The 12293-nt window shown below is 39.9% G+C and overlaps 1 protein-coding gene and 1 pseudogene across 1 annotated transcript in view; one reads left to right on the top strand and one right to left on the bottom strand.

The window, feature by feature from the left end:
- The window catches only part of LOC137985354 (reticulocyte-binding protein homolog 2b-like), a 10509-nt gene extending 9863 nt beyond the window's left edge, over window positions 1-646 (bottom strand). The window contains exon 1 of the mRNA XM_068832940.1: window positions 527-646. Coding sequence (XP_068689041.1) covers window positions 527-575 — 49 coding nt within the window. The 5' untranslated portion in view covers window positions 576-646. The remainder of the gene's footprint in view (window positions 1-526) is intronic.
- Window positions 1-12092, top strand: part of LOC137985355 (uncharacterized) — a 35461-nt pseudogene extending 23369 nt beyond the window's left edge.
- Window positions 12093-12293: the final 201 nt, after the last annotated feature.

Genomic DNA, 12293 nt, shown 5'->3' with positions numbered 1-12293 from the left:
TCAGACCAGGATTTTAGCTGAATACCCTGCCACCTTTGTTCACATTTGGCGGCGTTCTTTGAAGAACGAGTCCGAATACAACAGACACTATTCTTATTATAAGGAATAAGTGGCAGGGTATTCTGCAGTAAAGCCGACTTTTAAATCTATTGGACTACAAAATACAATGCATTCTCGTTTATATTTTTCACTTATGTCATCAAATCAGGTAAATTTTAAAAATGGAAAAGTGATGCTGAACAAGCCATTTTCAAAGTACCTTGAACGTCGAGTCACGTATGCGCTCACAAACAAAGAAATTTCCATACATTACAAGGTATCTCAACGGAATATTTTAAATACTAAATCGTCAAGTCTATATAAAAGGCTAAGAATAGTCGTCAGAATATCAAGAACATTCATTATATAAAGCTTTGGCTTCAATCGATTTTTCATTGTTGATTCCCGATCATTGATCGAAGAACAAAGCCTGCACTAGTCAGTGCTATAATTAGAGTTATTTGCATTACTATAAAAGTTCACAAACCTTGATCTTCAATTCGGGTTGGAGCATTGTTCGATCTCTTACTCGGCATGGCTAAATGAAGGCTGAACCAGAGAGAAAAAGCAAGTGACAATCGTTCTATAAACCTTCTCCTAACTCGTGTTGTCACTCGTGTTGCAAAAATCGCGCGTTCTAGGAATCCTGGGTAAATTGACTGTGGGCTCAGGTAAGGTGAATGAGTGGGACTGGAGCTGAGCAAGAGGCTGAGCATCATGGCGGACGATCGCAAACGCAGAGGACCGTATTTGCAGTATTTATCGGATTCTTCCACAGGAATAAAGGTTCCAAGAACTACGAAGTATAGATGGAAAAAGAAAGCCGAAGTTTTAAGCATGAATTCGGCAGCGGAACAGGAACCTGGATGCATTAAAACGAGTGTAGTAACTGGAACTGACTTAAACATCAGCAGCGCTTGTGAGGATTTTTGCGCTGATTCATCATCTGCCGATGTTTCAAATTTACTTTCGCCTTCGGATGATTTTCAGTCGCATGAGATGAGCTCTTGTGATGATACAGTCAAGGAAACCTGCAATTCCAACTTCTCTTATTCCGCAGAAAAGACTTGTGGGTTTAAAGCAGTCAGTGATGAAATATTGATGACTAGCGAACCAGCCCTGTATACTGATTGTGCACAAGACGATCCTGATGATTTATTTGCTGATGATTTTCTTGATGATATGGAGACTTATACAGATGAAGAAACTGATGAAATGAGTGCCAGTGAAAACCACGAAAGAAAGTTCAGACAACCCTCTTTACCCAGAATAAGAATTAATTTTGTGAGCTTCTTGTTTCTTTTCCATTTATCCATTATCTTGCATAAACTGAGAAACATGCAAAGCAGATGAAGTTGTGCACTGGAGTGGAGTATACATATTACTGCAGCCATATTTTTTAAAAGAAGACAATAATGGTGATTGTAACGGTAAATAATTTATATGGCGCATTTTTAACTGGCATATTCAAATGCGCTTTACAAGCAAGTGATCTATGGGTGAGTTGGGACATTAGCATATACAGGCGCCAACTGGCAGCCGCCATCAGTCCATTAGCAATCTCACCCATCACATGAATGAATGAAATGAGGCCTGACCACAACACCGGGAGCTCCATGCCCTACTCTTCAGGAATAGTGTGTGGGTTGTTTTACGTCCCACTGGGTTGTGAACATTGAAGGGTTGTGAGACGGGGCCGACGGTTTATAGTCCTTATCCAAGAAGAACTGAAAGTCTTAACCATTTGCGGATGTAATTACAAAGGCAGCACTTTCTCCTCAGTTATTTTAAGACCCTGAGTGTTGGTCCGGCTGGAGTCGAACTCACAACCTCAATCAACTGAGCCACCGGTGTGCGGCATCCTTTTTATTTGAGAAATATAATTGATTTCTATAAAAGAATTCCACAATGCCAAAATTCAGTTGAGAGGACATATCATTTTTTACTAATATGTTACCTAACAAATGGATTTGTTTCTTTACCTAACTAGTAATACTTCAATTCATACTATTATTCAAGAAGGGTAGTGTAATTATTGCTTTGTTATGTTTAAAGGTTTGGAGCATGCAGGAGATGACTTGCTTTCCTACCGAACATGGAGAAGTAAAAAGTGCATACACAATAATGAGGATATTTTTGGTGGTGCGCTGTACAAGAAACACTTCGATAGTAAAGGTTATTTCCGTGGAACACCAACTGCTGCTAGAAATAAAGAAATACACTTGTCCCTTATGGTGAACACAGATGGTGTCTCCATTTTCCGTCCATGCAACTTTGGCTTCTGGCCTTTAATTGATTAAATTGATTGATTGATTGATTGATCAGTTTATTTATCCCTTTCGCAGCTACAGCTGAATTACAAGGGCACCAGCACCTATATTACTATTGATATTTATAAGTACAAAAGTTGTTCATCCGTTCAGTCCTTGCAACTACTTTAACACTGCTATTTACAACAGAACCAGAGCGAAGAGAATAGCCATGGTGGGTTTCAGGGGGAATGGGTATTATGTTTAAAAGAAAACCTTTATCTCGGAAATTCTGCATTAACTTTTGGCATGATTTTTCCCGCCTTTGACTGAGGGGCAGCAAGCCTGAACGGTTAAGGGCTACGTTATATGGCAGCCCAGGGAAAATAATGTTAAATGCCCTTTTTTGTATCAATTCTAGGGCTTTACTCAGAGAAACCGGAAGGTCTGCCCAGACGGGTGCTGAATATTCAATAACTGATCTAACCAGGCTACAGTATACTTGAACCAAATCCTGGCAGGCCACGCCGCATTTCCTTAACACTCTCAATGCGTATAGACGCTTATTGGCTTTTGCAAGGACATATTCACAATGCTTATTCCAGGAAAGGTCACTAGAAATAAATACACCTAACAACTTATAGTGATCAACCCTCTCAATTACACGGCCAGATAAACACAGGGGAATTGCCGGGAAGGGCTGATATTGCAAGAAACTAAATATGATCTCTTTACATTTCTTTGCATTGAGGCGCATACCGTTGTCTGATGCATACTGTGCTATTTCGTTCGTGATGCAGGGCATGTAGCTAGGAGAACACCTGGGGATGCACTCCAAGACAGAAAGGTCGTCTACATATTTCACCCGTGTATACCAACCTGCTACCAATTTGTTAACTAACACTGCAAACAATATTGGTGCAAGTTTGGTCCTTTGGGGGATGCCACCATTAGGGAAAACACAGGGGGAAATAGCGTCACCAATTTTTACCCGTTGTGACCTGTGCGAGAGGAAATCCGCGATCCACCCAATAATGGCATCATGAACCCCAAGAGACCTAAGCTCTAGCATAAGTACCGTGTGATCCACAAGATCAAACCCTTTGCTAAAGTCAGCTAGAAAAAGACGAACATAGCAGGCACCCTTATCTAAATACTCCAGAATACAATGAACTAAATAAACTAGAGCGTGTGTCGTAGATTTGCCGCAGACGGCAAACTGTTTGTTATCGAGTTGGTCCACCACCTGCTTATATAGTAAGTTGAGCGTGAAACCCTCCATAATTTTAGCCAACTGAGAGGTAAGAGTTATCGGCCGCAGGTCTTCTTCGACTGTTTTAGGAGGCGTAGTCTTGGGAATGGGAACAACCAGAGATGACTTGAATTGACTGGGGACCACGCCTTGCACAAGCGATGTATTGTACAAATCAGTAATAACAGGCGCCAACTCGAAGGCAAACAGTTTCAGCACCTTACTAGGGATACAATCAGGACCACTAAATTTTCTTGTTTTTATCTCACACAATGCCTTGAATGCTGTTCTTGAATCAACTAGAAATTCTCCCGTGACCTCCACGGCAGTGTCGACGAGCGTCTGCAGAGGCACAAAGTGTGACGTTAGGTCATACAAAAAGGTGTTAAACCGTTCCGCTAGTGCGTCGACAGTAGGAATGTTTTCATCCAGCATCTGATGAAACCATTCATCATTCTGTTTTCCCCCAGTCAAACCTTTGGTTTCCCTCCACCAGCGAGCTACGTTGCTCTCTTTTAGCGCCTCTACCTTATTAGAGTAGTAGGACCTTTTACACTGCTTTACCACTCTTTGCACTTTGTTTCGTAGATGTTTAAAAATATTGGAGCCGTTACCATACAAACGTAAGGCCTTTTGGCGCTTACAAATTAGAATTTTCAGAGTAGTTCTTATCCATGGCTTATCACCAAATATTTTAACGCGCTGGAGAGGGAAAAAATAGGTGACAGCAGATGATATAATTGAGTAGAACTTGTCACATTTTTCAGTAGCACTTGACAGACTCAGAACTTCAGACCAGTCCTGTCTCGTAATCCAGTTTCCGAAGTCACGTAGTCTGCTATCTCTGAGATCTTGCTTGTAGATCACCTTAGTTCGTGTTTTACTTTCGACCTGTGAAGAGCGTGACTCAAGTAAGATGGCAAAATCCTCCTTCCTATTTTGGGCAATTGCACAGGTTCGAAGAATAACTTCGGTCGGTTGGTGAAGCACCAATCCAGAATGCCGGAGTCTCTTGTCAGGACTTTCACTACCTGAGTCAGTCCTGTGGCGTGTTTTACTTGTCGCTCAGTAAGCCCAGTGCTTGGACCATTGAAATCTCCACAGATAATTGCAAGACCGTCCGGATGGGAAGATAAATACGAGTCAACATTTAAGCGAATGTGTTCTACTAGTGCTAAGTTCTCAGAAGCACCGTAATCAGTAGGGTGATATATAACTGCAACCAGTATCGATGAGACAGCTCTGGGTAGTCTAAACGGTCTCAAGGTAAACCATAACGACTCAATCTCGGTAGTTTCCATATTTCGAAATTCGATGGTAAGGAATTTGAGAGTCAATGAAGGCACAAACACCACCACCCAGGCGCACGAGTCGATCGCGCCTAATGCAGTTATAACCGTCCAAGTTAATAGCCGAGTCAGGTATGCTCGGCTTCAACCAGGTTTCTGTTATGGCCAAAACCTTCGCACGGTTGGCGTCAGCGATTGCTTGAATTTCGTCTACTTTCGATGCCAACGACCTCACATTGCTCAGAATAATTTTCGGAAACCATGGGGAGATTGTATCCAGCCTGTTCTGAACAGTACATTGAGGTTGAGGTTGATCGACTGGCTCACCATCGATTGCATTACCAGCATTATCGTAGCAGGAATCCACATGCCACACAGACCGAGCCCTCAACCGCAGGCCGTCACGTTTAGAGCGGAAACGTTTCCGAATACCTAAGTCCCCTAGATATCTCCATAGTTCAGGAGGAAGCCTTCCCTTCGGCTGAAGTTTGCCAATGGATTTCAGCATTGATGGCGAATATTGAATCACGTTGGTAGATCCAAGATGGCGGCGTCTCTCAGCAATTTGCTGGCCAACATAGCGCCGTGTTAAGTTTGTTGTTAGCCAGTTCTTGAAACAAAGAAGTACACAGAACGAATATGGCCAAAAATACACAAAATTCGGCCACATATCAATAATGAAATGGAATACACAACGCAAAACTTCCACTTAAGCGACGAGCAAACAAAAACCGTGGCAGCCACTATTTACTTCAATGTAAATGAGTTGCCCCCAGAAAAAAGGTATTTACCTTTTTTTTAATATTATACACTAGCTATTTAATACCATTTTGTTTATACTTTAGTTTTCAAAATACTCTTACAAAAATCAGAGATGTATCCAGCTTTTCAAACTTGGGGGAGAGGACCCCTTCTTGAAAAATTTGGGGACCTCCAGCTAATAGATATTCAAGAAGTAATATTCAGTCTATTACATCTTAATTGCTGCTGCAGTACCCTTTTAGATTTCTAAATTGCACAACAATGAAGTTATATCCCTTCACTTGAATATGTACTTGAAATAAAATGATCAATTTATTTGAAACTGTTAGGTCTGTTGATTCATCAATCAAAATTGAAACTTATGTCAAAGCTCCATTGATCACATCTGAAAACATCTCGAGGAATCTGTGAGCTGTAGGAACTGTTGGCGCCAGTTGATAAATGATCTAGATCTCCACAGTAAAAAAAAAAAAGCATCATCTGGAGGTTTAATTTAGGAACAAAAGAAGAAACAAATAGGTATAAGTGATCCACAGTTCATCTTCGGGTCGTGATTTCGCCTTGGCCAATGTTAATAATCAAGCGACTGAATACATTTAAGTTTCATGTTAAACACATTATTTTTAACATTAACTCCGAAAAAGCTGCATAATTTGCAAAACAGACAAGTTATCCACAAAACAAGAACCCATGGCGCAGAATGGCTATTGTTTGTAGGACATATACTTGCTTTCTGGCATAAATTACTTTTGTCTCCCTTGAACTCCCATGTGGGTTCTTAATAGACTCCAATTGGTTGCGGTTAGTTTCTTACAAATGCAAATCTACAGGAAAATGCTGGGAGGTGCGAATACCCAGTGGAATAACTGTCCATCAAATGTACAAGCAGTTTGCAGGTAGTAGATTTCCGAACAAACCCGATAACTCAGAATAGTTTGATAGAAAATCCTACATCTCATTTGCGACATGATTTGCGACAGCCTAAGCCCGGTTCCCACTTGTGCAATAAGCACAGGTACAAGCGTAAGTATTAAAAAACACGTGTGGGAACCGGCTTGAAATAAACGTGAAATAAGCATAAGCGTAAAGCGCAAGAAAGGAAAGCTTATTATACGGTTGTGTTTATTTCACAAGTGGGAACCGGCGTGAGTTTGCACAAGCACGGCGATTCGCACACCATCTTAAATCTTACTAGATCGTCTCGGACGTTATTACTACGCTTGCTTATGCTAAATTTTCTTCGGCTTGTCTCACTGTGTAAACGGCGCAAGCTTACCTTGTGCTTATCGCTTTAGTGGCCGGTTCGTATGTTGTGTCATGAGCGTTTTTAACACATTTTTACTAAGCCTCTTGTGGACTGGAGGCAGACCTCTCGTTGCAACCAATGTTTACCACTTTTGTAAATTGCAATGACAGAGAATTTCACAATTTTTGTCTTTGTTCTGTCACGTTTCATTTTACATCATTCAGAGCTGAGAAATCATCAACCGTGATTCACGCGAAACATGCTTGGCTTAACTTGAATTTCGTTCCAGACGAGCCAAACTCCCCTGTTTTCTCTTTTTGAAAATGGGCCAAAATTGTCATTACTTTAATTAAAGAAAAAACAATAACTCGCCTTAAATGCACGAACGGACTAGTTGGTTTTCTTTCCCGTGCGACAGTTGTTGAAGCGTTTTTCGCAACTCTAATGCGTAAAACAAAAGTGTGCGCCGCTCTCTAAGAAGCCGACCATTACGAAATCGACTCGTTGGCTTCTCTGAGTTTTTTATAGTTTGTCGCTCGATACATTTTCGGTTTAGGTTTCTTTTTGCCCGATTAAGAGATTAACGATGCTGAAATCGCGATCAATCTTACGGCTGAAACCCAGCACAGATATTTTAATGCTTTTTATTGTGGCCTCAAGTCCCAAGCACCCGTTAAGCTGGCGGCATGAAGCCAACATGAGTTATAGTCTAGGAGTCCTTAGCTTCTACATTCGTAATATGAGTGAACAACTCATCTGGATGTGGTAAACAGTGATCAGGAATTTGCGTGTTGACTCAGTTCTGTTGAAATCGGCAAAGCCGTGTGATTGCCGTAGGACTTTGGGAATCGGTGTAAATGACCATTATGCAAATTTTCTTCAAGATTGTAACTAAGCGCTGCACTGATTTTCTGATTGTTCTTGGATTGAAGCAAGTTTCGCGCGGACAATCCGACTATGCTTGAGGGATCAGTTTTCCTTCTTGTGCGGATTTAATCGGTGGCTGGTTAGAGATGGTCGTTGAATAACATGCCATTATTTCAGGAGAACCTTTTAACGATTCGGTCCGACCGGGTTGTCGGTGAATCGAACTAGTCAGAATTGTTTGCACGACTCTTATAGGATAGCCGCTTTCACAGAGCCTTCGGTTCAAAGTGTGGTTTTTCTAATAACTTTCTTTGACTGAGTTCTCGAAAGACGCAGTGCTTCTCCTTTGTTAAAGTTCTTTTAAGAGCTTAAGTGCGGCGAGATGAGAACGTCGTATATTGGAAAGCTTCAGTAGCCTTGAAATGCGTCTGTAAATCAGGAATTTTGATAGTTAAACAGCGAGTACGTCAGCATTTTGCTATTTCCGCTGAGCAAAATTTGAGAGATTACTGCAAACACTATCTCTTGTGTGAGAACAACACTGGCTTGGTGCCAAATCCTCACTCTGGTGATAACTTACGACTTTGGATGTCCGCTTCAATCGTAAATGTTCGCCAAAGGTCGTAACAAAATCCGGTAGACTGAAAAGTACATTGTCAACTTTTAAGGAACACCCAAGGGAACAGTGAAGGCGGAGCTAAAGCAAGATTCATGAACCCAGTGTGCCTGCATTTATACATATTCATGAGCAAAATGGCTCCTTATCAGCTCATTATGTGATACGAAATGAAAGAGCGCAAATTTCCAAGTAAATCCTTTGCCGCTATATTTGACATTTTAACATAAAGTCTGAATTTACTCTTTAAAGAAACTTTTGCATGCTACAAGTTCATAAAAAAGTTGGTCCACAAACAAGAAATTTTAAATAGAAAAAAAGCATTTTTGAATTCTCATATAAAATGGCTGAAAAATCGCTCGCATTTTAACGCAAATTTCCAATAGTTTTTACAAGTCGTGTCCATCTCCCGAGGGTCTCGATAAAATAAGTGTAATCTGGTCTTTATTTTGCAGCCTACAAGTTAGGACTTTTACATCCGAGATGCTTTTAGAATGAAAATTAAAGTTGCGCGTTTGCCCATTTCTGGCCCCATTTCTTTTAAAAATGTAGTTTGCCGCTTTCAAATTTCGCGCTTCAGCGCGTCACTTCTATGCTAAGGCGATTATTAGTCATATGTAAATTAATGATGTCCGGCCATTCTGCGCCATGCGCACATGCGCGCCTGGAATTCACATCAACAGGGTCGCAACACATGGGAATTCAAACACAAGAACTTAATTCCTCAAGCTGAACATAATTCTTGACAAAATAATATCACTTGACTGCAAAAATCCGTAAATAACAGCTTACCTTGAAATTTGAGGAACTCTACATGACTGTATCATTTCTCTTTATTGAGAAATGGGAATGTTTAATTTTGTTGTGAAATATGCCGTTCACATGTTTGCCTGGTGTTTGTAATTTGCATGAACATTACATTATTTTATTTTTTGTGTCCCTTTGGACTAAATTCTGGACCCTTCGTTCTAAATTCTGTGCATCCAAAGAAAAAAGAGTATGTCCCAGGATGCAATGGCGGCACTTTAAGCCTTAATCTGTGGTCCCTAAGGTGACCCCCATTGACAAGTAAAATCTACATTGTATAAGTGGTACTCTGGTGTTGAAAGAATTAATGAGGACATATATTTTGAGTGGATGTACATATGTAGATGTTATGTGATGTGGCATGTCAAAATTGCATTCAGGGTAGAAATTTTCAATGTAAATGTTGATTAGAGCTCAGTATCTTTTCTCTCCAAGATGTACATAAGGGCTAGTTAAAACATATAAATTTAAGATCAATTTAGGGTAAAACAAGCCATTTTATCCTGACTTAAATTTTGACATGTTGCAGATTAGGCGAATAACAACACCACTGTATGCTATTTCCTGAATTTCACCTAAAAACTTGGTATTTTGTGCTTGATATTGTAACATTAGGTTCAGCAAGAAGTACCGTCTGTTTGCTGGTTTGTGGTTTGGACGCATGAAGCCAGATTTCCGAACTTTTCTGCAGCCATTTGCAAACTCCCTTCATAATCTCTTTAGAAATGGTAGGTCAATAAACCTTTTAATTGTTTATTGCTATCCCTGTCTGTATGTACTAATTTCAAAGTGCAGTAGATGTCTTTTGAGTATAGATGCACTATCAGCTCTATTTGTACTGTAATAGTAGAAATAGGGCATAAAGTTATATGTGGAATTGTTAGTCAAATAACCTCTTGTGTGAAGATTAATTTTGTTTCATCTGTCCATCACAAAATTCTCTGTTCTCAAATGATTTATGATCTTATGTAAGGACCATTGATTATTACTGTAATGACAGTACATGTATAATCGAGAATGAGTTTAAGGTACAATAATTATCACTTGCTGTTTTTTTTTTTTTTGGGGGGGGGGGGGGGGGGGAGAGTGTCAAGTGCCATAAACGCAACAGTTACGACTTTTCATGACATTTTTAGTACCTTATGTTTATAAGTTGTTAATCTCTTGTGTAGTTGCATTATTAATAGTGTTACTACTTTTTTTTATTATAGGTGAACCAGTAACTTTTTTCGATGGATCGACAAAGACTGTTCGTTGTATTGTTCTCTGTGGAAGTTTTGATGCCCCCGCAAAGTGTTTGTTTCAAAATATGTCACAATTCAATGGAGCCTTTGGATGTCCATATTGCCTTCACCAGGGAGAAGTTGTGAAAACTAGTGAAAAGGGACACACAAGGGCATACCCTTTTCATTTAACACAAAAGGAAGAAGTACCAATAAAACATTCAACAGCTAGAACATTCGAGAAGAGGACACATGATCAAACACTTCATTTTGCCAAAGAAGCAGAGAATCTTAAAGGTAATAGTAGAGTTAATGCAGTAAAAGGGGTTAAAGGAATGATTTGGAGTATGTTTTTCCCAGGTTTTGATATTATCTCTGGTGTTGCCATCGACTATATGCACTGTGTACTTCTTGGAATTACAAAGATGCTGTTAACGTTGTGGACAGATAAATCTTATTCACTTAAGCCATGGTATCTTGGATCAAGTAATATGAAGAAACTTGAAGAAAGGTACTTAGGAATCAAGCCCCCAAATGTTATAACCCGTACCCCCAGAAGTCTACTGAAGAATCTTGCACACTTTAAAGCCTCTGAGCTGCGTTCATTTCTTCTCTTCTATTCTGTTCCCTGTCTTTGGGGGTTGTTAGAGGAAGAATATTTCCAGCACCTTCTTCTCCTAGTAAATGCAATTTTTTTACTTCTTCAAGATTCAATTTCACCAAATGACATTGAAAGGAGTTCCTTAATGCTGATGCACTTCTGTGCTAGGATGGAAACCTTGTATGAAAAGCGATATGAAACTTACAATGTACACATGCTTCTACATCTTCCGGACTGTGTGAGAAACCTTGGTCCTTTATGAGGGACGTCGTGCTTCTGGTTTGAGCGATACAATGGGGAACTGACAAAACTTTTTCATGGAACACAGAATGTTGACTTTCAAATCACCCATGCCGTTTGCATTCATCAAAAAATTCCTGAACTGCTCCCTCTGCTTCCTGCAGGATCAGCTGCCAAGATTTTTTACAAGCATCTTGTTGAAGGACATGCACTTTCCAGTTGTAGAGAGAAAATAGCTGAAAAGATGTATGCAATTGGCAGCCTCAAAAGGTTTGATATGAGTGAAAAAACCAAAGCAGTTGTTCAGGATCTTCTTGGACCAGTTATAAGTGCATTAAAATTCAAGCGGTTCTGGAAGCACGGAACAATGTTTCAGTGTGTTGATTATCAGGCCACTACGAGAAGAAACAGCTACACAGTTGAATTTCTTATACATGGTGACCTAAGGTTTGGAGAGATCCAGTACTTTCTGAAATGTTTGCAGCCTTGTGCTCTTACTGCACAATGTAAGACTAACTGCTCCTGTAGTAAACAAAAATATATTGCAATCTTGCAGCTCTTAGAGCATGATCTCAAAATTACCCTTTCAAAGGACAAGTTCACAAATGCCAAGGTAGATCATGTTGTGCCTATCAAGAGGGAGAAGGGGGCATTTGTTGCAGCTGATGTGATGGATATTGTTCCAATGTGTGTTTCTGTGATTATTAGTGATTGTTCACATGTCAGTTTTGTATCTAGGCTTCCAAACAAGATTGAGAAAGATTAGCATTAGATCCAGTCAATGACAGTACCTACAACGTAGATACATTAATTTCACCTTTGTAATTTACATGCAAGAATTCTGTCAATGTGTGATGCTTTATAGTTGTAGAATGCAGTAAAGACCCATTCTGGATCTACATCTCTGTGACTATGTTTTACTCAACAATCATTGGGTAGCTTGGCTATCCTTGTGCTATTATGCTTAAAATTTAGTGCAAATGTTACAATCCAATAGCATGAAGGCTTAGTTTACTGCAAAGATCAGAATGCTCTGAGTGGCTTTTATTATCAGGCAAATTTAACCAAATTTTCCCACAAGAGCAAAAAATCTGAATAATGA

Source organism: Montipora foliosa, chromosome 14 (genome assembly GCF_036669935.1).
Source record: "Montipora foliosa isolate CH-2021 chromosome 14, ASM3666993v2, whole genome shotgun sequence".
NCBI lineage: Eukaryota > Metazoa > Cnidaria > Anthozoa > Scleractinia > Acroporidae > Montipora > Montipora foliosa.
Note: the sequence above shows the minus strand (reverse complement) of the source record. Positions and strands in the feature narration are given on the sequence as shown.